Below are 25,766 nucleotides of genomic sequence, written 5' to 3'. Positions count from 1 at the left end.
TGGTGAGTGTCCAAATCTAACTTCCCTGAGAACCGTGGCCAGGCCTGTCCCATCCATGGGAGTGTCCCCTGGAGAGGTGATGAGAAACGGGGCTGGCAGGGGAATTCCCTGATGGGTGGGGACTCCCTCCCATCTCCCATCCGAATAGACGGACAGACTAATGGAGGCAATTCCTTCTAAGGTGTTTCCCACTGGGGGCTGAGTGGGATGGGATCAGAGGATGCAGCCAGCCGGAGAGGAGGTGGTGACCCCGCTGGAGGAGATTGCTGTTCCTAACCAGATGCCAGCTCCTTAGCCAGCTCCCAGGAATGAGGAAGCCCACCCTCTCCAGTCCCCAAACATACCGGGCACCAGGACAGCTTCCTCCAGGCCAGTCTGGCCCAGTGCTGGCTCTTGGCTGAATGGAGCAGGTGGTGGCGGACAGATCAGGGTGGAGCTGCTGGCTGGCCCAACTAGGAAACTGCCAGTCACTATGGGTACAGCAGGGGACTCAACTGTGGGGGATGAGGTTTTGTTAGATGTTGGGTGGACACCTGGAGGGGACTTCTGGGGTGGCCGTTAGAGGAAATGCCTGCCCCCTTGTTGGCCCCCAGCTGCAGCTGGGCTGATCATCACCGCTCTGTTGGCAGCCTCCCCTTCTGTCCTTGCACTTGGGCCCAGAGAAAGACACTAGAGGTCCCATGCAGAGGTCTGGGCTAGAACAGAGCCTATGAACAGGCCAGCCCCTCCCATGTCCTTTGGGGGACTCTAAAGGGCCCCAGCACTCGGGCTCTGCTCAAAGAAGGGTGGGGCTGCACCATGTGTCCCCCTGCCCTCCCATCTGCTCGGTGGGCAGGGGCGGGGTGTAAATCTCCATTTAAGTAGGATGTGCCAGGCCAGAGGCCTCTGCCCCATCATCACTTGGGAGGCCTTGGAGGACTGTGACCACTTCTCCATCGTCCTGGCATCTCAAGGGCAGCATCCCTGTGCCCGTGACCAGATGGGAGCCATCTGAGGACGGGGACCAGGCTTTCATTTTTTGTCTCCTCTTCCCTGGCCATAATAACAACTAAGGGGGGTGGAAGGAGGAGGAAGCACCTGGTGGGAGGTGGTGAGTGAGGGGCGAGGCAGGGGCAGCACTCAGCTCTGACTTGGAGGCATTAAGGGAGAGACTGACAGGAGGGGGCAGAGTGGGAGAAATGGAATCTCCCAGCAGCCCACGCACAGCAGAGCGTGGCTGAGTTTGCCATCCTGGTTTGCATCCTGTCTGGCTCTGCAGCTGTGTGATCTTGGATAGGTGACTGCATGTCTCTGGGCCTGAGCTCTCAAAGAGGGGTTGTATGGCACCTGAGGAGGTCTCAGCTTCCCAGCTTCCCCTGGGCCCACCTGCCCCACTCACCTAGCTTTCTGTGCTTCAGGTCTGCGGGGTGCTCCTCTGGGAAGGCTACAGAGAGAACACTGAGATCAGTGGCTCCCAGAAAGGGGGCCATCTCCAAAATAACCAGAGCAAAATGGACTGGAGGTGGGGCTGAAGTGGTACAGCACCCTTGAGTTCAAACCCCAGACTGCCCTCCAAAAAAAAAAAGAAAGAAAGAAAAGAAAAAGAAAAAAAATTAAGTCCCTTGTGTTCCTTAGTAAGGGACCGATTAAGCAGATTATGGACGTCACTCAGTAAAGCAACCTTAATAGAGGACAAGGAGGCTGAGAGATAAGCACCAGGGCCCCAAATTTACTTTAAAATGTGCCAAAATAGAATGGAAAGGTGAATGGGTGGATGCAGAGAGGAATGGACAGGTGGACAGGGTGGGAGAAAGCAAAATACAGCCTGAAGCCAATTGTAGAATCCAAGTAGTGGGTGTACGGAAGTCACCTGCCCTGTAGGTTGAAATTTTTCATAATAAAGAGAGGGCAGGAAGGAGAAGGAGGGGAAGGAGAAGGAGAAGGAGGAAAAAGAAAGGAAGGACAGAAGAGGGGAGAGAGATTGAGAGAGGCAGGGAGAAAAGGAGGGAGGGATGGATGAGGGAGGAGGGAAGGAAGGAAGGAAGGAAGGAAGGGCAAACCAGGTGTGGTGGGGTATCTCTGTAATCTCAGCTACACAGGAGGCACAGTTAGGAGGTTATCACAGCCCTTAACTGAAAAAGAACTAAAGCAAAAGTGTTGGAGGTGTGGCTCAAGTGGTAGAGTGCCTGCCTAGCAAGTGCAAGGCCCTGAGTTCAAATCCCAGTACCACCAGAAAAAGAAAGGAAAGAGGAAAGAAAGAGGAAAGCCCCGGAAGTGGGACAGTAATCTAAGAATGCCCTCCAGCCGTGTTAAATGAAGAGACGAAGAGCGGATCACACAGGGCAGTAACCAAGTGAGGACAGACTAAGGAGGCAGGGAGCCTGGGAGAAGGCTCAGTCCTTGCCAAGGTCACATTGCCCATAGGTAGCAGACCCAGATTCCACCCCATTCTTGCTGAGGCCCAAATCTCTCCTGCAGAGACTGATATCCTTCAGCTGTCAGAGCGAGGGAGAAGCCAGAATCCAAAGACTACTTTGGGAGTGGTGATCAATGCCATAGGGGCAGAACCCCTCCAGGACAGTGGCCATTTGTCCCTAGGCCATCTATCTACTCCCTGGGTCACCAGTGAGCAGTGGTGAAGGAAGAGCCAGCGGGGCCCCAAACCCAAGGGAGGTGGACAGGGCTTGACAAGAGAAGCTACTGGGGGCAGCAGCAGGTTCTGGAGCCAAGGAAAGGGGGCTGGCCAGGGAGGGCTTCCTCACGTCTTTTCTGGGTTCTCTGCCCGGCTTCTGCTGGCACCTCCATACTCTCGCTGATGCCGTCATCCAATCCAATGTGCTCTACTTTGGAGAGAAACCAGAGACCAAGTCTCATAATCACAGAAGCCCCCAAAAGCCACTGTTGTCCCCACCCTGGGGAGGGTGGCCCTCAGACTTGATGGTAATCCCCATGCACACAGGAAGAAATGCACGACATCCCCTCAACTTACTGAAAATGTCCTTGCTCAGGCCTTCCAGCTGGGAGTCCTGGAACACGTACTGGTCCAGTTCCGCTGAGCAGACAAGGAAACGCACAATCAACAAACTCTCCCATGGCCTCCTGCGTGTCAGGCCTCAGGCTAAGCGCTGGGGAGCTTCGTCCCTTCGTGCCTGGCACATAGTAGGGGCTCAATAAATGCTGCTGGATGTATAAATGATCAAATGAATTAACAAATGACCCTTCACAGGTTTTTCAATCTAACTGAAGGGACAAGGAGCATGCCATGAAAACCAACCTGTTGCCATTAACTAGTACGAGGCAGAGCTGTAGAGTTGGCTTGGGGATTGAGTTCAAATTCTACCTCTCTTCTCCAGTGGCCACGCTAGCTGGGCAACTTTGGGCCAGTTACTTAACCTCTCTGGGTCCCTATTTCTTCATCCATGTAAGGAGAACAAATAATGCTTACTTTCCAGAGAGGAATGGTGACAACAAATGCTTTGCATCCAAACCATTTGCACAGCAGCAGTACACAGTAGGCACTCCATAAATGGTGGTTAATTGTGTGAAGTGTTGCCTAACTTGGAGCCAATAGGAAGACAGTTGTCATGGCAGCAGGTCACAAAAAAGAGTGTATAGTGTTGATCAGGCTTGGTGGCTCACACCTGTAATTCCAGCTACTGAGGAAGTCGAGATTGGGAGGATCATAGTTTGAGACCACCCCTGGTAAAAAGCTAGTGAGACCCCATCTCAACTAATGGATCAGGAAGCATAACTAGTAGAATCATGGTTGGGCCAGCCCTGGGTAAAAATCACAAGACCCTACTTAAAAAATACCTAAAGCAAAAAGGGCCGGAGGTGTGGCTCAAGTGGTAGAGCACCTGCCTTGCAACTGCAAGGCCCTGAGTTCAGATTCCAGTACTGGCAAAAAAAAAAAAAAAAAAAAAACCCAAGGAGAAACCAAGGAGGACCTCCCAGAGGAAGGGGCTCAGAACACATGGGGCAGAGTGACGGAAGAGGAGAGTGGAGGGCTTTCTGGGTGTGTGTGGAGGGGTGCAGAGCGAGGTGAGGTATTCAGGAGTGTCTGGGAAACTGAGGGACAAATGACAACACAGCATCTCATGCTGGGCAACTGGGAGCCATGGAAGACTTTGGAGCTGAGGGATGGAGCAGAGGCGGTAATGATAATGACAAGGAAGGAGAGGCTGCGGTGGGACCTGACACCTAACGGATGTTTACACAGCCGGAGGCTGGGGCAGACCCTACATGAGGCAGCCAGCAAATTCCAAGGCAGGATCGGGACCATGGAGGCCTTTACTGCTGTGAGTTCCACACACAGTTACTGATCCCTCCATTTCTGCTTTTTTTGTGGCATTCAACTAACTGCTGACATCTGTGCCATGCAGATCCTGGCTTGCTAGGAAGAAAGCTACTCAGAACAGTTGCTCAGGTTGCTCACTGCACAAGGTGCCCAGCCAAGAGGGCAAGTGGGCAGAAATCCAAAATCACATTTTGCCAGCCAAGATGTTACTTCCTTACAAGGAGCAGATGCATTTTGCCCAAAAAAAATCCAAAACCAAAAAAGAGGGTCACTTTTTTTCTGGTGACCCTAGTGAGAAAGGATTCTCTGACTTTCTGCCACGTGTCCCCAAAGTCAGCCATACCCACACCGATGACATCACCTGCTCTCCTTGGAGTCCTGCCCTGTCGGAAAGCTGAACTCTTTTTAAAGCCACACACCAGCTCTGCAACTTACGGTTAGCAAATCTGTCACTTCCTTTTTGTGGCTCAACCCGGGGACTTTGAAATGAAGAAGCTCTGCGTTAGACCTGGCCCTTATCATCTGTCACAAAGCCTGCGCCCTCCAAACCTGTTTCCTCATCTGTCAGGCTGAGATCCTAATCCTTCCTCTTCCTTCCGCAGACTCAGAACTCAAGATCCTCCTGCCTCCACCCATCCCAAATGCTGGGATTACAGGCATGCACAACCACACCTGGCTACTTTCCCTTCTTCCCTGCGTCCCATTCTTCCAGCCCTAGTTCTGCATTGTTTCCCTTGCTGTGATTTCTGCCGTGGCTCTGGGTGAAAAGGTCCTTCTGGAGTGTCCTTACCAATATTGGCATAAGCCTCCTTGGTCTCTTCATCCCCATCCACGTCACACAGCAGCCTAGTGAGCTGCTCGCAGTTGATGGTGTCTGTGTCAGGCTCTGGGGGGAGAAGACCCTTGGATGAAGCAGGGAAGGTCTGAGAAGAGGGCTGGGAGGGAGAGAGGGAGGGGCGGGCAGGCTGGGGACATTGGGCTTGAGGAGGGAGCTGTCCGTGGTGCTGACCGGAGCCCTGGGCTGGGGGCTGACAGGTGCGAGGGATGAGAGAGGCAGAGGGAGGAGACCCACCTGAGCACAGCTCAATCTCTTCTTCACCGGCCAGGTCCATCTGGTCATAGAAGTGGAAGAGGTGCAGGGGATCCATGTCGCTGTGCAGGAGCTCCAGATACCCGCCTTCTGGCAACCCCAGCTCCATGGCTGCAAGCTGTCCACCGCCTGGAAGGAAAGACACACCCGGGTGTGTCACAGGGTGCTGCAGAAACTTAGAGAGCTGGTGAGGGCCGGAGCAAGGCAGCCCAAGGAAGTGGACCAAGGTTCTGTGCTTAGGGTGGTGGGAGAAGACCAGAGCTCAACTGCAGCTAGGAGGCCTTGGGCACGTTACTCACCCTCTCTGAGCACCAGTTTTCCCACTGTTTGCTCTGGAGACAGAAGCTTCCCTGGCAGGGCCACCAAAAGTCCAAGGGTGGTCCCTGCATCGCGTGCCAGCCACACACGAGGCCCAGGGTGAAACGAAGCTCTCTCTCTGTGTTAGGGGGCATCAGAGTGGGGACTCTGCTGAGATGTCTATGGAATCTGGACCAGATCTCACCACAACACCCAGGCTGCCTCGCTGCCATGCTGAGCTCTACTTGGGTCTTGGCCTGGGACCTCCCGGTGTCCCCCGAGCCACATTGCCCATGCCTACACGTGCTCAGGGAGGGCTGCAAAGGCTCCTAATTGGATTCTTTCCCCCACCTGCAGGGGACAGTTGTTGGTGACAGAGGTGACCTTGATCACTCCACTGCAGAGGGGAAATCCCGCTTAGCTGTCCAGCACAGGGCACGTGGCACAGGTCAGAGCCCTGTGAGTCCAGGGACCATGTCCATCCAGCACACAACCCTCAGCCTCCAGCAAGCTCTCCCCAAAACCACCGCTCTCCAGCCTTGTGTCGAGCTGCTTCCAGAGGACGGATGGGGATGGAAAGCCAGGAACTCAAGAACACTCATCTATCATGATGAGATCCCCCAAGCTCCCTCTGTGAGGACAACAGATCTCATGAGTCCCCCTTTTCCTCAGGTGCCCTGAGGTCCTCCAGATAAACCCCAAGTGGAAAGAAGTCTTTCCAGTTCCCCTTCCAAACGATTCACGAAATGATATTTACTGAGCAGCTCCTTCATGAAAGTCACTGGCTCAGTTCTTAAGGACCCTAGACAGGGTTTAGGCCCAGCCCTGACAAGGAACTTGGGCTGCAGACCCAGGTGATATCTTACAAAACAGATAAAACATGGTAACCATGCTATGATGGTTGACCATGGCTCTGGGTTCAAATGCCCATTCCATGCTGTGTGACCTCATGTGATTTACTTGGCCTCTCTGGGCTCTAGAGTAACTACATTTGGTCAGCAGAGTGTCTACCTCATTGGGTTGCACAACTTGCCTCAAGTGATATATCCAGAAAGTGGCACTAAGATGTAAATCCAAAATTAAGACAGCAAAGTGACACTTGACACAGTCCTACTGACAAACACTGGGAGTCTGGGAAATACCAAGTGTTGGTCACACGGGTGGGTGGAATACTACTGGTGTGGCACTCCAGAGAACCATCTAGAATCAATTACAATACCTAAGGATGTGTTGATCCACCAACCCATCCATTCAGTCACACAACTCCAGGAAGAGACACATCTGAGGATGCTCACATTGGGTCACCTTCCTCGCTAGAAAGTGGCCACAGCACTCCTTGAAGGACAACATGGTGATCAAAAGCAAAGACCAAGTGCAGAAGAAGCAACCCGTGCAAATCTTAACATAGCACAAAGGGAAAAGGCAAGAAACAGGTGTGCAGGGGTCACGGGTGCACATAAAAGGACAACGCACAGAGCCAGGCACCTGTGACTTCCATCTGTAATCCTAGCTACCTGGGAGAAGCTGAGATTGGGAGGATGGAGGTTCAAGGCCAGCCCAGGCAAATAGTTGGCATTTCTGAAATAACCAGAGCAAAATGGACTGGAGATGTGGCTCAAGCTTTAGAGAGCCTGTTTTGCAAGTGTGAAGCCCTGAGTTCAAACCCCAGTTCCACCAAAAAAAAAAAAAAAGCAGCACATATTTTACAAAAGTGCATACACAAAAAAGGACTCACTGTGCATACATTAGAATGGTGCCCAGAAGGGCAGAGACGAAGGGAAGTTGGTCAGAAGACAGGTGTTACATGAACCAAATATACAGTGTGCTATGAACCCAAGTGTTCAACTGACCCAAGACAGAAAGACTCCTGAAGCTTCAAAGGGAAAAACAAAAGTAAGAGCAAGGGAGGTTTCTTGGGGTGAAGTGGGAACCCCTGTGGTTCACCAGCTGGGCCTCTGCCCAACCCATGCCTGTAAAGTTCAAAAAGAAGCAGGCAGCTGCAAATGGGCATGCCTGTAGTCCCAGCTGCTTGGGAGGCTGAGGCAAGAGGATTGCTGAACCCAGGAGTTCAAGGCCAGCTTGGGCCACATAGGGAGATCCTGGCCCAGAAAGGCGCGGGGAGAGGTTGTACATACAGGCCATTAGATATCTGAAAATAATAATAATACTTTCTTGTGTGATTCTGGGGATTGAACCCGGGCCTTTATTTTGTTTTGAGACTGGATTGGTCTTGAACTCGAGATTCTGCTGCTTCTCTTTCTGAAGAGCTGAGATTACAGATGTGTGTGAATAACAATAATTTTACAAAAGCACAAGCTTGTGTTCTTGCAGGTTCTGCAGTCCTGCAGGCTGTCTGGGGATCAGATGGTCTGTGTCCAAGAGCTCACTGTCCTGAGCAGGGGACAAGGACCTGGTGAGCTTGGACTTGACCCAGGGAGACAGTCACCATCTGCAAAGAAGGAAGTGGGGCTTTGTCCAGCGTGGGCATCCCAGAAACATAGGACAAAGGACGGAAGGAAAGTGTGCTCTCACTCAAGACTTTCACTTCCTGCAGGGGCCTAAGGAGGTCATAAGAGATGAGAGGAAACTGAGCAAGGCAGAGGGAAATGATTCTGGACACTTCTGGGAGATAGTGTGGGACAGAGAGAGAGAGAGGGAGAGAGAGAGAGAAAGGCCAGGCCAGGAGAGGTCTAGAAGGCTCTGGGGCGCCACTGTGAACTTCAGGCTCATCTTTGCCACCAGGGCTTGGCTTTCAAACAGAGGAGGCCAAATCAGGTTCATAGACCTAGTGGTTTTGTTTCCCAAGCTGGGGTGCGTGTGCATGTGTGTGCGTGTGTGTGTACTGTGTCACACAACTCCTCACAACAGCTCTGAAGCACACATATAATTAATTGTCGCCAGCAGCCCTGCTGTTCCATAGTTCCTTCTGTCTGGCCATTTCACAGTCACAGTCCCTTTGGCAACTGGGTTTGTCCCCTTTGCCTTGGAGGTCCTCTACAGTCCTGGCATCGCCCTGCTGTGGATGATGGTGTGGAATGGATGCGTGACTGGGCGGGGTGACAGGATTCTGTTCTATTCCACCATGCAGTGAACTGAGACCCACAGGAGGGTCCTCTTCTCTGGGGTCAGCTGGAAGGGGCTGGCTTGAGCACCCAAACTGGCCAGTGCTGTGTGGGATGGAGAAGGAGTGTGGAGGGGCAGCATGTGGGTGCTGGGCGGGCCCCCAACTTACTCTTCATTGACCAGCCTGCTGCCCACATTGCCCCCCCCATCCCAGCACACTCAGGAATGCTGGCATTAACAGGCTGGGAGAAACAGCTCACATCTGCAATTCCAGTTGCTTGGGAGGCAGAGATCAGAGGGATCACAGTTCAAGGCCAGTTGGGGCAAAAGTTAGTGAGACCTCATCTCAACAAAGAAGCTGGATGTGGTGGTGCATGCCTATCATCCCACACACTTGGGAGGCATAGGCAAGAGGCTCACAGCCTAAGGCCAGCCCCTCAGCAAACACAGGAGATCCTACCTAAAAAATGACTAAAGCAGAAAAAAAAAAAAACATAGACCAAAAACCAAACAAACAAGCAAAAAACCCACCACCACCAAAAAGAATGCTGGCATTTCCATCTGGGTTGGCTCAACTAGCAGGATGGAGTGACCTCAGGGCAGGACAGCTGAAAATAGAAGCAAGATTGGCTCCAGTCCCTGGTCACAATCCACAGGGCTTGTCTGAAACTGGAGGCAGGGCAAAAGGAGCAGGAGTGACACAGTCATGGCGACAGCTGCTTAACAACAGCCCGATGGCACAGGAACAACACAGGAGCCCTGAGGATCCTGCTCTGCTGCTGACAGGCTGTATGGCTTTGGGCAAGCCTGTGCCCCTCTCTGGTCCCCAGGGCAGTCATCTGTTAAATAAGAGGGTCACACGAGAGCAGTGACTTTCAAGTGGGACTTTACAAGGATCCCAACTCTCCACAGGGGTTGATGGAGCTGTTCAATTAGAGAGCATCGTGGGACCCACAACCTCTTTTCAACAAAAGGGGCTTCACAGAGTTCAGTCTAAAAACACAGGTGCACTGAGCAAAAGAAGGTACTCTGAAAGGTTGTCTGCTGAACCATCCACCGCCGGCCCAGCCCTGTAGGTCACTCTGGAAAAGGCAAATGTCTGCAGACAGTGGAAAGGTCAGAGGTTGGCGGGGAGAGAGAGGGATGCTAGTTGGAACACTGCAGATTTAGAGGCAGTGAAACTACTCATGACACAGCCAGTGTGGATAGGTGTCATTATGCACTCATCCAAAACCCAAAGACTGTGCGTGACCGAGAGAGAGAGAGAGAGAGAGAGAGAGAGAGAGAGAGAGAGAGAGAGAGAGCCCCAGTGCAAATGTAGGCCTTGACCAAGGGACCGTGCTGGAGGGTCCATTGGGGGTGGGAGGGGGCTGTGCATGAGTGGACATGGGTGTATGGGAAATCTCTGTATCTCTGCTAGATATTACTGTGAACCTAGAACCATTCTTACCAATAGAAAACAAAAGCAAACCCAGAGCTCCGCACCATCATTTAGGCCCCCGCCTCCAGATCAGCTCTGACTTAGCAATTCCAACTAACCTAGTGGATTTGGGGTGTGCGGCCCAGATCTGCCCTTTCAGGACAGCTGGGTCACTGCCTCTGCCAGGGCTTGCAGCTCACAGTTCCCTGTCGCACCCCTTTGCAGGTGTGTGGCTTGATTGGTGCCTGGCAGAATTCACGGGCTGGACACTTAACCCGTATGCTGATGGCGTTTGGAGGTAGGGCTTTGGGGAGGTGATCAGAATTAGATATGCATGTCAAGGTGGGGCCCTCGTGGAAGGATTAGTGGCTTTCTAAAAAGAGGAAGAGATGCCTAGTGAGCACAAGGTCCTTGGTTCAAACCCCAGTAGTGCCAAAAATAAAAAACCTATCAAAGTTCTGCCAGGCGCCGGTGGGTCAGGCCTGTAATCCTAGCTACTCAGGAGGCTGAGATCAGGAGGATCATGGTTCAAAGTCAACCCAGGCAAGTAGTTCACCAGACCCTATCTCAAAATGACCCTTCTCAAAGAAGGGCTGGTGGAGTGGCTTAAGGTGTAGGCCTCAAACACAACAAGGGGATTGAACTTTGATCACAAGATAAAAGCGAGTGCACACAAGGGGGATATGAGGATAGGTAAGACACCTAAAAAATTAGCTAGTATTTGTTGCCCTCAACGCAGAGAAACTAAAGCAGATACTTTAAAAGCAACTGAGGCCGATAGGAGAAGGGGACCAAGAACTAGAGAAAAGGTTAGATCAAGAAGAATTAACCTAGAAGGTAACACACACGCACAGGAAATTAATGTGAGTCAACTCCCTGTATAGCTATCCTTATCTCAACCAGCAAAAACTCTTGTTCGTTCCTATTATTGCTTATACTCTCACTTCAACAAAATTAGAAATAAGGGCAAAATAGTTTCTGCTGGGTATGGAGGGGGTAAGGGGGAGAGGAAGGGGGTGGAGTGGGTGGTAAGGGAGGGGGTGGGGGCAGGGAGGAGAAATGACCCAAGCATTGTATGCACATATGAATAATAAAACAATAAAAATTAAAAAAAAGAGAAAAACAAAAATAAAACTTTTAAAACAACAGCAACAAAAAAGGTGTAGGCCTCAAACCTCGGTACCACAAAAATAGATAAAAAAAAAAATAAAATAAAGAGGAAGAGAGACCCAAGCTGGCACACTGGCTCTGTGTGGCCATGTGACGCCCTCTTTGGTGTTATCATGCAGTAAGAAGCCTCCATCAGCTGTTGGGCAATGTGTTCTCAGACCTCCCTTGCCTTCAGAGTCTCAATTCTTTATATCCCAGCTATGACAAGCAGTGCTAGCAAAAGGAACTGAGCTAAGACACCTGGGGTAGCCCCCATCCAAGGACAGTACCCACATAGGGTACAAAGGTCTGGTCTCTTTGCCTCAATTTGGGACACTCAGTTCCAGTGCTCCTGGGAGACTGGCTGACAGCTCCATAGTGACCACATGGCAGCCTAACTCCTCCTTCTGCCCAGTTCTGCCTCTTCCCTGTCCCTTCTAGTATGCCTTACTGTGAGTGACCCCAGCCAGGCTCCAGGGAGTAAAGCTCCAGCTCTGAGCTAGTTTTTCTAGAGAATGTCACCTAAGACAATTTGGTTATGTTTCTTTTTCAAGCGCCACCAGGAAATCATACAGATCCTCACGAAGAGGATCCCTGGAGACCACCTCCAAAACCTCAGCAAGTCCCGACTCTGCCCTGGACCCTGACTGAGGGCACTCACCTCAGAGCAGCTTGGAGCTGCTGTCCAGCTGTCACATGCTGGTGAGTGGCAGGGATTGGGGTGGGGGTGGGGACCCATAATTATTGGTGGAGACAAGTGGGAAGAGCTGCAGCCATGAGACATGGGCGCCTGTGACCTTGTTCAGAAGGCTATGTGGGGACCAGAGCCCCTCACAGCTGTGGGCAGCCTTCTCTCCACAGGCCCCAGCATTCTTAGCTGCAGTTAGTGGTCTGGAAGAGTCAGACAAGCTTTTTCTGGAAGGAAACCCAATCCAGGTGCTGGTCAGGGAGAGGGGATGGCCTTGTGGCTGTAATAAGCAAAGCCCACCCCCAAACTCCAGGCCTGACCCCCAACCCCTGCTGGACCAAACATGGTGCCAGGCTCCCTGCTGGGTGCTGCAGTCCCAATGTGAACTACTTGCTGGCCCTGCCAGCTGAGAGCTGACAACTGACTCCCATAGCTGTGAGGCTTGGCTCTGGATGGGAGTTCCCTGGCAGGTGTCCCAGCCAGCTGCTGGTCAACGCCATTCTAATTCAGTGACTCTCTAGTGGAAGAATCTATATTTTCTTTTTTGGGGCAATAAATTAACATGTTAAATAAAGATCTTCAACAAACTTAAGTATATCTATTTTAAAAGAAAACTTTCTAGAGTTGAAATCAGGGTGTTAAACAGGTACTTGGACCCCAAGGTCCACAGTAGAATCATTCTCAATAGTGCAAAGACAGAAACAGCTCAAGTGTCCTGTGGGCGAGTAAACACAGCTCTCCCTTCTGTTAGTACACGATTTCCCATTACTTTCTAACACATGTTACAAGTTGGTGAACCTTGAAAACCTTAGGCAAAGTGCAAGAAGCCAAGCACACGCACACAAGGAAATATTGTTCGGTTGCACTTACACTAGGTGCTGAGAGTAGCCAAAGTTGCGGAAAGTAGAATGGAGGTGTCCAGAGGCTGCAGGAGGGAAGCTGGAGAGATTATTGCCTAATAGCTACAGTGTCTCTGTGGGAAGATAAAAAAGTTCTGAAGACAGATGGTGGCAATGGTTGCACAACAATGTGACTAAAATGGTAAATTTTTATGTTAGTTACGGTTTTTATTTGTTTGTGGTTCTGGGGTTTGAACTCAAGGACTTGTGTTTGTTAGGCAGGCACTCTCACTTGAGCCACTCCACCAGCCCTTTAGCATTTAGTTAGTTTTCCAAATAGGGTCTTGTACTAACTTTGCTTGGGCTATACAGAGATTCTGCTACCTCTGCCTCCTGAGTAGCTCAGATTATAGGCTTGTGTACAGTCCTGGTTTATGTATGTTGAAACCACAATTTTACAAAAAGAAAACTTTTTATCACTATCTTGAAATGGAAACAAAGCAACAAAACAATGTTATCAAAATAACAGTTGCCCTACCACTTGGTTACAAAGAAGCATTAGCAAGCACTAGAGTCCAGTTTAAAGACACAGGCATGCAAAATCAGACACTTTCTTCTTGAGCTTGGATGGATATAAAGAATGTGGAAAAGATCTATTTCCTCCCTGTGGGAACCAGTGGCCGCTAGCGCTGCCTCTTTATGTACTGTCCTTGGACGGCCACCCACTCATAGCGCATCCCAGTCTTTGGAAAGCTTCCCCTGCGCGTCTCACACCACCGCCTCTTAGAACCTTGTAAACAATCTTCTTAGAGATGCAATAGTTACTCTGAAGTGCATGTATTCGCTGCAAGTTTTCCAAAGTGTTTCTGGGCTGTCAGAAACAGGTGATTGCCTAGAGAGCTCTCATGTTTTACCCATTTTGTAGAAGATCGGTGAAGATGGGAAGCCATTTGTTAGCCAAGGCGACTTAAGGCAAGCCTGAGAACCAAATCTAGAAGCTTCTCCAGATGGCCCAGGCACAAGACTGGGCTCTCAGGAGATCTGAGTTCAAATCCTGACCGTACCAACGGCTTGTTGTAAGGCCTTTGGCAAAACCATGCAAAACAAAATAAAACAAAACATACCTCCCCAAACTATTTCCTCTGGATCACAGAGTAAAAGGGTGGGGGGACATCAGAACCTCTCAGTGGAAGACACTGGAGTCACCTGGGAAAGGTGGTTTAGCTCTCAGGTTCCCAGCCTGTCCCCAGGGCATGAAGTCTGGGGGTGGGGTGGGGCTGGGAACCTGAGAGCCTTGTCTGGGAGCCTGGGCGGGGCCTGGTAGTTTGGGGGTGAGGCCAGGGAGCCGGGGCGGGGCTTGGTAATTTGGGGGCGGGGCCTGGAACCAGACAGTCTCCCGGGGGATTCCCACCTGCTGCGGACTCTGGAACCCTGGCTCAGCCACCTCTGGAAATCTTTCCACCCACATTCTGAACTTCCTGGAGAGCAGGGCCTCGCCTAAGTTGGCCTGCAGTTTGGAGGGTGACTGCCTTCCTTCCTCTCCCATTGGTTCCATCAGGGCCAGGGGCAGGAAGCCCTGGTTTCCTACATGGGCCTGGGGAAGAGTGTTGATTTATGAGGCGGGTGGCACAGATGGAAGAGCTCCTGCCTAAGTTGGAGCTCCTGGTTCGGACTGGGGCAGGAGCACTGGATTTTTAAGCTTGCGTCCCCGCTCCAGTGCCCCTGGGGTGGCAACAGCAGCTGTGGGCCTCAGCAGACCGGGGTTTTAAGGATCCCATCCACAGCTGGGGTTGGGGGCTGCGATGCTGACTTTCTGGGGCCCTGGGGATAGATCCTTTCGTGCTCTTAGCTACTCTCCTTAAAGGACGTCGCTCCGGACCTCAAGGCGCAGGTGCGAGTGGTCGGAACCGGCCCCCCGCCCTGTCCCCCTAAGACGGTCTGAGAAGGGAGGATATCTCCAGTCCTCGGGCTACAGAGTCCACACCCTACGCTGTTCCTGCGTAAAAGTCTCCACCAGGAGGGCTCTGTACCCAGGCACCAGAGGGGGAATCTGTCCCAACAGGCAAACTGCGGCTCAGGAAAGAGCGGCGCTGATCTAAAGTCCCTTGTCTCTCCCGGCGCGCCCTCGGGCGCCTTCGCAGGATCCAGGCTGGGACTACCCAGGGATGGCGGGACGCGTGTCTGCTCCCGCGAGCGCCCCTACAGTGTCCCAACCTCTACAGCCGTCCCCTCCGGGCTGTCCCCGCCGCCTCCTCTCGCCCTGCGCCCTGGGCATGGCAGCCAAGCTTGGATCCCGGCTCCCGGGTCCTGAGTGGAGTGGATCCAGCATCCGAGGAGTTTCCCGGGTCTGCCTTCTGCACACGCCCTTCCCCTTTCTCCCGCTCCCCAGCCTGGCCATGCGATCTCCGCAGGTAGCCACCAGCCTGGGATCCTCGATTCCCAGCCCAACTTTGGGACTGCAGAGGGGACCTTGGTCACCTACCGCCGTTCCCACGCCGTTCCCCCGTGTGCTGCTGGTGGCTTGTCCCTCCTGCCAGCTCTGGGGCTGTGTCGAGATTGGGGCGGGCAGTCCAGGCCACCCCACCTCCCCCGCTGGCTGCTCTTTTTCCCTTTCACTTTCTCTCTGAACCTCAGGGCTTGGGCCAAACTGGGGTGTAGGCAGGCATCCAGCCTCCCGTTGCTGCACCAACCACGTGCTTTCTTAGAAACATCTTCAGGGCATCCTGACTCTCCCTCACCGCAACTCCCTGGTGCTCCCATCGAGCTCCAGGGCAGCTATTCCCCAAGTGCTGGCTTGCAGGCAGCGCATCCGATCCCTGGAGGCTCTGTTTCCCTCCAGCTCAGCCCAACCATGAAGGTGGCAAGCCACTCCTTGGGGTGCATAGACTCAAGACTCTCACTAGCTCAACCATTCACTCCTCCATGTTCATCCCTCCTACAAGGACTTGCGCTGGGTGAAAACCCAGTGTCTCCAGGCCACACCTCCTAGTGGCAAAAGTCTGGGCTCCTGATCCACCCTGGCATGAGACCTTGGAGAGGTCCCTTTCACTTCTCTGGCCTGGATTTCTTCATCTGCAAATAAAGGAGTGGATCAGTGGCCTCTGACCTCCCTCTCCCCCTGAAGTACTTCCCCACACAGGAACCTGCAGCTGTGTGGGACAGAGCTGGACACTTGCCACCCTGCTCTGTTCACTTCAGGGGAGGCTGAGAAAAGGGGTCTCACCCCTTCCAGCTATGCAACAGCAACACCAGAAATATTGGGTTTCTCACCATGACCCTACTATGTGGACTTTTCTCTTAACCCATTTTACAGCTGAGGAAAACAGACTCAGGTTATTCACTAGCTCAAGGGCATGTCATACCCAGCCAAGAGTGTGCAGCTGGGAGTAAAGCCTGCTACACTGCCCTCTGTGCTGGTGACAAATGTCTGTGCCATCAACTTCTCCCCTTATCTGTCCCTGTCCACCACTTCTTCGCAAGAGACTGAGGAGAGAGTAGAATGTGTCCAGATGCCTGATGTTCACCGGCTGCACCACAGGGCTAATTCCTTGGGTTTTCCTGCTTCCCCAGGGATAAGGTGGAGTCCCGCAAAGGTCTTGACCTATGGAGGCACCTCCAGTGTTTACCCAAACACAGACCTGGCTGCCACAGGACCTTGGAGTTGGCCTTGGCCAGATCAGCAGTGCTGAGAGATGCTGACACGCCTCCCTGGAATCTTGAGTGCTGATAAAGCCCTGTCACATTCCAGATGGCTGGCTGATCTCAGCGTCCCTCATAAAGTCATAAAGAGACACTGGCTTCACATCTCCCAACAGCCTGCCCCAGTGGGACAAGGACCCCTCTTCCCACCCTCACTTCTCAATTCAGTTTCTCTGGCATGGAGGAACCAGAGAGGACCTCACTCTGAGAAAGGATGCATTCTCAGTATCATTGCTGTCCCCCATCTTTTTACCTTGGGGTTCAGGCCGATGGGACCCCACAGGGCGTGGAGCCAGACAACGCATGGTGTGGGAAGCAGGGTAAGGCAGCAGCACCTGGAGTCTGGCAGCCCCTCCTGGTGGCTCAGCCTCCCCAAGGATGCCTTCAGATGCTCAGAGCAGAGGCAGGCAGCCTCATCACTAGCCTGCCTCCTTGTGTGAAGCAGTCAGGAGCCCGCCAAGCTCAGCCAGCATGTGAGGGAAGTAAGTAAGGGACCAACAGAAAACTCTCCCTTCCAAGGTGGCCCAAGCTGTCAGATTTCCTGTGTCTGGATGCCTTCTAATTTGCCCACACTCCCTTAACCCTCACCCCTCCCCATGCCTCTGTGTCAATTTCAGTTCCTTGTTGTGAACCAAAGTGGGTGACCACAGAATGTTGCCAGTTGTCTGGTGGGGGGACCTTTGGTGCTCTGACACTCTGAAATGACTATCACAGTGGAGCCACACAGAAGCCAGCTACCAGATGTGCCATCCTCTGCAGGATGGGACTTAGTATCAGAGCCCCATGGATACCATGAAGACAGGCTCTGAGTTCTGTTGGGGATCAGCAGACTGCTAGAGTCCCTTTCAAACACCATGCCACCACACAGAGTCCCTGGAGATCATGACTGGTTCACCCTCATTTTTCTTCTGAGACATTAGGCTAAAACATAAATTATGCACGAAAGAGTATCCACTGAATATGGCACCCTTATAACCAGCTGGTTTGAGGTGCACACAGGTGTTAAGTAATATTGACTCACACAGGAAGAAAGTTGGTACCTTTTCCAATCTCTGCCCTTCCTCCCAATTACATCAGGTAAAAGTTTCAGTTTGGGGGGGAAATCTGTTTTTAAGCCCCTCCCCCTTTTTTCTGGTGGTACTAGGATTTGAACTCAAAGTCTTGTGCTTGCTAGGCAGGTGTTCTATCACTTGAGCTACACCTCCAGCCCTTTTTGATTTTGTTATTGTTATTATTATTATTGCAGTACTGAGGTTTGAACTCAGGGTCTACACCTTGAGCCACTTCACCAGTCCATTTTTTTGTGTGTGATGAATTTTTTTTTTTAAGATAGGGTCTCAACAACTATTTGCTGTGGCTTCAAACCATGATCCTCCTGATCTCTGACTCCTGAATAGCTAGGATTATAGGCAAGCCCCCACATCCAGCTGGTTTTAATGCCTCTTCTAATCTAGGGACTATCCTCTACAGAAAGCAGCCCTGGTCCACAGTATTGTGGTGTCTGGCTATACTCTAATAACATCACTCTGCATTTTGTTTAATAATTACCTGCTATTTGAGTATTTATTGTCCCTGTATTGTGGGACATGAAAGTTTCATTTGAAAATGAGTGGCAAGGCAGGGAGTGGTGGCTTACATCTATAATCCCAGCTACTTGTGAAGCTGAGATTGAGAGGACTGCTGTCCCAGAACAAACAGCTCATGAAATCCCATCTCTAAAATAACCAGAATAAAATGGGCTGGAGGTGTTGTGCAAGTGGTAGAGTGCCTGCTTGCAAGTGCAAAGACCCGAGTTCAAACCTCAATCTCATCAAAAAGAAGAAAAAGAAAAGAAAAGAAAGTGAGTAGCAAATCTGAGAGGTTTGGGGAAAACTGTCACTTAAATAATAGAGTGAGAAGTGTGCAGGAAAAGCACAAATCATCAGCAAGGTGCTAGAATGAATGAAATTTGGGGAACAGTGACTTACAGGCTCATTCATTGTCACTGACAGAGCTGACTGTTACTGGCAGGTATGTGACCTTGGACCCTTGCTTCCCATCTGTGAGCCTTAGTTTCTCCATGTGTGAAGTAAATGTGATATCTGTCTTCATACGGTGACTATTTTAAAGCCATCACTGCTTTCAGAAGTCCCATGGGGAAGTGTACAGACAAACAAGAAATGCTAAGAGTCAATTTGAAACAGCCTTTGTTTGGCTAAAAGACCAGACGTGGTGACTGGTAGAAGTCCTAAGATATCTCATTCACCCATTACCTGTGCCAAGGCAGCTGTGTGTCAGGACAGAGCTTAGGATTACTACATTGTGGCTCACTTGGATGACAGCAGCTGCTGCACCAAGTCTGTCTGTGTTGTCCCTGAGTCCCTCCAGGATCCTATCAGATCCTGCCTGGGCTTCTGGGCAGGGCAGTGACTAGGCTGCCCCACAGTGCCCATCTAAGGGCAGCATCTGCACCTTGGTACTCGGAGGGACCAAGCAGAGAGACTTGAAGATGCCAGCTGTGGTACCCAGCCAGGAGCGTGGGCTCTGAATCTCACAGAGATCAGTGGGGACAGAGAGATGGAGAAGCAAGGCAGGATGGTTCGCAGGTCAAATGACCATCTCCTGGGACTGGGTGAAGGGCAAGGAGCCAGGAGAAGGGGCCAAGGCAACCCTAGGCTTCCTCCCTGTTAAAGCACCTACTACATTGTCGGCTCTCTAAGCCCCTGAGACCCAGTAGTGACCTTTCTCCTGAGCCCAGGTCTCCCTGGAATAAAGCCAACTCCTGTCCCCACCAAGGGTTCCCTCAGCACTGTAGGAGCCCGCCTTGCCCTGGGGACCCAAGTTCCCTTGTCAAGATCTGGTCTGACAGAGACCACCAGTGAGCCACAGAAACCCTGTACCTTCCATTCTAGGTTGGAGGCCAAGTGTCAGGGAGAGATGGGAGGAACTGGATCTTCCAAATAAAGAAGAATGTTCCAGAAAGCTTTCAGTCCTTGTGGCATCTGCTCAGTCCAACCTTTGCTCACACAGTGCTCTCTCCCACATTCCCTCTCCTGCCTCCTCCTTCTTGGTCAATAATTCCATCATCCTTCAAGACTCAGGCCCCTGCCTTCATCTCCCCTCCAGCTGATGGTCATCTCCCACTTCATTTTCATGATATTTGTTGCAATGTTATATGGCAAAAAAAAAAATCCATCAAATTCCTGTCTTATATGTACAGCTCTTCTACCTCCAATCAGGTTGTAAAGCCATTAACATCTGGGATGAGGTCTTTTTTTTTCTTCTGACCATCCCAGACACACAGTTAGTGGAGTATGGGATTTGAATGGTCAAGCCAGTCTCAAGTCCCCAGGGGACAAAGATTCTCCCCTGATATGTGGTAAGTGCCTGTTCTAATGCTCTTGAGTGACCACTGTGATTCCCTAGCAGGTGCTAAATGGATAAGTGAGAAGAGGGAAGGAAAGGAAATGAGATCAATGAATAGAGAGGCAGGTGAGGAGATGGAATACCTGCCAAAATAGGTAGGGGGTAAGGTGTGTGAGAACTCAGGTCTTTTAGTGCATGTAGACACAAGAGTTGATGGGAAGGTAGGAAAATGAGTTGATACATATATGTATGTGTGTGTCTATATACACGTATGTTTGATTAAGTAGATAGAAAAAACTGATAAATTGGTAAGTCAAGACAAGCGGTAAGGAGACAGTAGTTGTAAGCTGTTTAGGAGGCAGAAATGGGAGGATTGCAGTTTGAGGCCAGCAGGCAAAAAAGTTAGACTCTATCTCAAGAAATAAGCCAGGCATGGTGGTACATACCTGTAGTCCTGGCTATTCAGAAGGGGGAGGATTATAGTCTAAGGCCAGTGCCTAAGACCCTATATGAAAAATAAACTAAGCAAAAAGGGCTGGGGAGTGGCTCCAGTGGTAGAGCACTTACTTGACTAGCAAAACTGGGGCCCAGAGTTCAATCTCCAGTACTGAGACAGACAGAGAGAGGGAGAGGGAGAGGGAGAGAGACAGAGAGAGAGAGAGAGAGAGAGAGAGAGAGAGAGAGAGAGAGTTGCAGATGGATTCATTGAGAAGTGGATCTGAGTGGGTAGGCAGATGATCCAGGAAGCTGAAGGGCAGACAGGTGTGTGCACAGGCAGGTGGCTACAGGTGGCTGGTAAGGACACAAGTGAGTCACTCGAGATACTAGCAACAGGAAACAGAAACCGGTCCTGGCTGGGTTGGCACCAGGTAAGCGGATTTGAGTAGCTGGCCTGGGAAAGCCCAGGGAAGAGCCGACTTCCACGGCAGGTGCTTCTCCTCGTGCTGTGACTCCTGGGGGCGTGTCCCTGGGGCACAGGGCAGCCCCAGAGGAAAGACAAACATCCTCCTTGAAGCCCAGCTCCTCCCAGGAGACAGAAGGCCCCAGCTGAGAGCAGGATGGCTCTGGGAAGGAGGGGTGCAGCCTCTCTGCTGAGGCTCCTTCACCCCAAGTGCCAAATGGGGAAGGAAGCTGCAGGGAGACACTGCGCCATGTATCTCCCTTTCCAGTAAATCAGGTGACATCCTAGAAGGAGCCTTGGTTCTCTGACCCTAAAACAGAGTCTACACAGCAAGAAAGACAGTGAAGCAGAGCCAAAGAAAACCAGAAAATATAGATGCTTGGCAGCTGTGTCCTGGAGCCTGGAGAAAGCAGACAAAAAGGCAACACTGGGCCTCCTAGTCCACAGATAAATGCCCTCCCCTCCTACTCACACTGGGCTTGTGGTCCCCTAGAAACAGTGACTCTGTGAACTGTTATCACCTCCATTTTGCAGATGGGAAAACTGAGTCCCAGAAGGGTCCAGCTGGGCAGTGTTCCAAGTTGTACCTCTTGGAATTGGGGAGCCAAAGCAGGCACTCATGCTGCTGGAGGGCAAACCCTTGTGATTATTCAATGCACCATGCTGAGGGCAAGGCCAATGGACTCACTTCTTAGCTTGGCACAGACGCCTGGCACCCAGCCCTGTGTTGTACTTGGAGCAGGTGTCTAGACGTTATCTGGGGTCCCCACTGAGATCGCAGAAGTGCTGGTTTCTCAGCACCCAGGCCTGGCTTACTTTTCCCTGCTGAGTGTGGCTGGCTGGTCTCCTCTTTGGAGATGTCAGAGGTGTCTTCCTGTTACTCAGTGCCTGGAGATTTTCCCAGCTCCTGTCTCACTTAACCCTCACTGTAGCCCTGAGAGATTTCTACCACTCCCATGTTAGAGATGAAGAAACTGAGGTTCAGAGGGGGTCAGTCACATGACCAAGGTCACCTGGGTTGTAGGAAGCACAGCATGGCTGCGGACCCCACGCTATCCAGCTCCCAGTCTGGCTCTTTATCCATCATCCCCCATCCTGGCTCTCTCACCCCTGGCTTCTGATTGCCCTTCACAGTCCACCACCCATTGTTGACTGATGTCCACCTAAATGTTTGCTTTGATTTCCCATGGAGCCCACTGAGTTCCCTTGGAACAATGACCTTGACTCGCAGGCCTCCAGGTCTCCCCTGAAGTTTCCTGGAGCTGGACACACACAGACTGCTCTGTGGGGTGTGTAGTGCAAAGCCAGCGCCTGGCTTCCTCCCCAGATGTGAGCCAACTGCACTGTTGCAGGGAACACTGTGCTGTCTGTCGAAGGTACCTTCTGAATCATCAGACCGGTTTCAGTTTGGAGATGGCTAACCTGTTCTTGGTAGAGTTACGGTATCCCCTGGAGTTGCTCAGAAGAAGAAGCCATGCATAAGAGGCTGCAGAGGCTGCACACTTGAGACCCAAGAGGCCCCTCCCAGGTCATGCCCTGACACAGATCGTGGCACTTCTCTGCCTCTATTTACTCATTTGTAAAGTGAGAAAATGGTAATGCATAACCTAATCCATCCATCCGTCCACTCATCCATCCATCTGTCCACTCATTCATCCACCCACAACATCCCATCCATCCTTCACCCATCCATTCATCCACGCACTCACCCATCCATCATTCCATCCATCCATCCATCCACCCATCCACCCATCCACCCATCCACCCATCTACCCACCCAATGCATTCATCCATCACCCAACGTTACAAATATCTATTTCACACTGCCCTGTGCTGAGGCGCCTTGCTAAGCCTTTGGGATGTGTGGCGATTGAAGTGTAGATCCATGTCCATGGGTTCTCCAGTAGGAGAAGCAATTGATAAACAACACACACAGTACAAAAGTAAACTCTATGCAAGGTGAAAGGAGGTCAGGCTGGGGGCAGGCAGAGCTCAGAGCGTGTGGGGCGGGGGAAATTGCAATTCTAAATGGGATGGCCAAGTCAGGCCTCTTTGATGAGGTGACTTTGAGCAAAGAGGTGAGGGACATTAGGAAGTCGGCAGGGCTGGAAGCTCCAGGCAGAGGGAAGAGCACACGCAAGGGTCCTGGGGCAGAGGTGTGTGGGAGGGAGAATGAGGTCACAGAGGGGCTGGAGTAGATAAGTGTAGGGAGAAAGAGCACGAGGGCAGAGAGGTGATGAAAGCCTTGTGGGCGATTGTCCAGATTCAGTTTCGCTCTGAGTGACTTGGGAGCCAGTGCAATCCTTAGAGCAATGGAGGGCCTAGATCATTCTAGGGTGGCTGAGAGGATGTTACAAAACCCCGCATGGATGATTTCCTGCTTTGAGCCCTTTGCTGAAATTAAGGCAGGGCCTGTTATTTACAAACCACACAACTCTGTGTCCCTGTTCAGTGTCCTCCCTCTGAAGGCTGCTCTACCCTCACCCAAGAGATGGATGGGCACCATTAACACAGATCATCTGCTTACTGTCCTGGCCAAGCCTGGAGGCCCTGGGGAGGAGCTGGCCTGGAGAACAGGGAGAGGAGCAGGAGAAGAAGGCCATTTGTCCTGCATTGTCTCCCAGCCCCCTGAGGACCACACGGCCTGAGCCCAGTTCCACTTTCTGAAGTCACATGGGATCCGAAATAAAAATATTACATCCCCAGGGAGGAAACAGAGTTAAATAACAGGAACCAGGGCTCTCAGAAAGGGGGAGGGAGGGGCCGAGGTGTGGGCAGCAGCGTGAGAAGGAGCAGCAGTGGGGGTGAGGGGGGCACTCTCACTTCTCCCCATCAGGGGTCGCCATTTGCGCCCGACTGGACCACTCTGGCCGCCTGCGCCCCAGGTGAGAAGCTGAAAGATGGTTGTGTAGTAAGGGGGCAATGTTAAGGGGTAGAGAATGAAAGCGCATCCAAGATGCCCCAAGAAGAGCCACCCCATAAACCAACAGGAACCCTGCTGACATAACATGACAGAACATCAGCGACACCGGCAGTGCTGGGTGCTTCAAGGCCACAGAAAGACATTGGAGCCCCTGAGAGTCAGGTTGCCTGTCTTCCCACCCAGCTTCCACAACTTCCCACCTGGGAGCTCCTGCCCAGTCTCCCCTTTGTGTTGGATGAGGGTACAGAACAGGGGAGGGTGGGAGGGACAGCTAAGTCACAAGTAGGGGGGCTAATTCTGTTCATGCCTCAAGTCTCCAAGTTACTCTGAAAGCATAATGGGACCAGAAAGGGCTGGAAATTACACCCACGGAGTCCTGCGATCAGCACAGCACAGACAGAAGACAGACAAACATGTGCAAGTGAGCTGGCATGGGCCAATTTGCACCCCGGAAGGAGCCCGTGATGCTGGAGGCACCAGGGATGGCGGTGGAAACAGAGCAGTTATCCTCCTGACCTAAGCGAGACACAATTGGAGGGCACAGCTCAGTGGCAGGGGTGTGTGCACAGGGTGCCAGAGGCCCTGCTGCCATCCCCAGCACCAAAAATGCTAAGAAAAAAGACTCATTCTGTCTTTCCCTATAGGTTGACCCCTTCTTTTCTCTTCTCTTTCTCTCTCCCTTCCCTGCCACCTCCTCCCTTTTTATCTTCCTCCTTCCTTCCTCTCTTTTTCTTTTCTCCTCTTGGTCTCTGTCAGTCCACTCTATCTTTCCGTCTTTTTTTCCCTCTCTCTCTATTTCACATATACCCATGCACCCTCACAAGTGCATGTACACACACATGCCTGTGCACACCCAGTGTCCTCTGCTCCCCAGTTCCCCTTCTGTCCTTGGCACCCCATTTCTCTACTGTTGGCCTGCACTGCGCTTGGCTCTGTCTTCCCCTAGACAGTGAGCCTTTTTCAGGAAGGGTTTGATCTGTCCACGAGCACCCTTGGTGCTGGCATACTGAGGGGCCTCAAGGCAAGGATGGAGCAGGTGTTGGGCACATGCCCTGGGATGCTTTTGCCCAGCAGCGCAGGACGCACACTGCCTGCCTCCCAGCCACAGGGACTAGATCTTCCAAGAACTCGGAGCTCTGGCCAGCTCACCGGATGCCCGGATTCCTGTGCACTGACTTCCCTTTCAGAGAGGAAGAAAACCCCTGAGCTGCCCACCCTTTGTCATTGGCCCTGGTCCAAGGGATGCCAACTTACCACCATGATTCTGGTAGCTAGGGCCCCACTCGATCAGTGGGGCCTGCAGCCAGCTCCAGGCCCAACCCAAGGGGGCCAAGTCCAGGTCCCCTTTCTCCACAAGGCTCAGGGAGATCTTCCTGGCTAGAGCCTCACCATCTGGCTCTTGAAGCAGGGCATCATGGTACTCCTGGGAGAGGAGCTGGGCCTCCAGCAGGCTGTCCAGGAGTGCCTGAACCTGCCTGGGCTGCTGATCCAAGAGCAGTCTCCGGACGCAGGGCAGAATGGCCTGGAAGTGATTCATGGCAGTGCTGGGAGCCAGTCTAGCTCCCTGCCTGACTGGGATGTCCTTTCAGCCAGTCTGCAGCATCCAAAACAGAAGTGAAAAGCAGGATGAGGGAACCTCAGCCGTCGATGGCAGCCAACTCCTTCTTAGGAAGATTTCCTCATTTGCCTTGTAGGCTGGGGTGCCTGACAGACAGATGGAAATGGGGTTTGGATGATTCAGACCCTGCAGACATTCGCTGGGTGCCACCTGTGTGCATGTGTGCAGCCCGGGAATTCCACCAGAGCCAATCCTGTCTGTACCAAGAGGAAGGGACCTGGCCTCCACAAAGGGCCCATTGGGGGTGGGTCCTGGTAATGTTTTGTCACAACAAGAAGGCACTGTGGCAAAGAGGCTAGACAAGTTGTCTGGAGCTCACTGCTTGGGCACCAGCCCCAGGCCCACCATTTGCTAACTGTGCTAGGTACCTTGGGCTGGGTACCCAGACTTTTAAAGCTTCCCTCTGTCCACCTGAAAAGATGAAGTGATAATTACAGTACTTACCTCACAGGGTTGTT

At 52.0% G+C, this 25,766-nt stretch overlaps 1 protein-coding gene across 6 annotated transcripts in view; it reads right to left on the bottom strand.

Annotated features, from left to right (window-relative positions):
* Positions 1–25,310, bottom strand: part of Ciita (class II major histocompatibility complex transactivator) — a 48,866-nt gene extending 23,556 nt beyond the window's left edge. For 3 of the 6 annotated variants that reach the window (XR_012443261.1, XM_020179854.2, XM_074060065.1), the window contains exons 1-7: positions 24,945–25,310; positions 5,349–5,495; positions 5,067–5,162; positions 2,969–3,031; positions 2,742–2,822; positions 1,379–1,423; positions 345–494 (exon numbers count right to left, since the gene is read on the bottom strand). Coding sequence is in view for 5 of the 6 variants with exons in the window: in XM_020179854.2 (XP_020035443.2) it covers positions 345–494; positions 1,379–1,423; positions 2,742–2,822; positions 2,969–3,031; positions 5,067–5,162; positions 5,349–5,495; positions 24,945–25,227 (865 nt within the window). In the remaining variant the exon portion in view is untranslated. Of the gene's footprint in view, positions 1–344; positions 495–1,378; positions 1,424–2,741; positions 2,823–2,968; positions 3,032–5,066; positions 5,163–5,348; positions 5,496–15,304; positions 16,738–16,774; positions 17,014–24,944 lie in introns of those variants that run through there. The other 3 variants (XM_020179855.2, XM_020179857.2, XM_020179859.2) reach the window with 3 other exon arrangements.
* Between the last annotated feature and the right edge of the window lie 456 nt (positions 25,311–25,766).

This window comes from Castor canadensis, chromosome 17 (assembly GCF_047511655.1).
Source record: "Castor canadensis chromosome 17, mCasCan1.hap1v2, whole genome shotgun sequence".
Taxonomy (NCBI): domain Eukaryota; kingdom Metazoa; phylum Chordata; class Mammalia; order Rodentia; family Castoridae; genus Castor; species Castor canadensis.
This window is presented reverse-complemented; position numbering and strand designations above follow the sequence as displayed.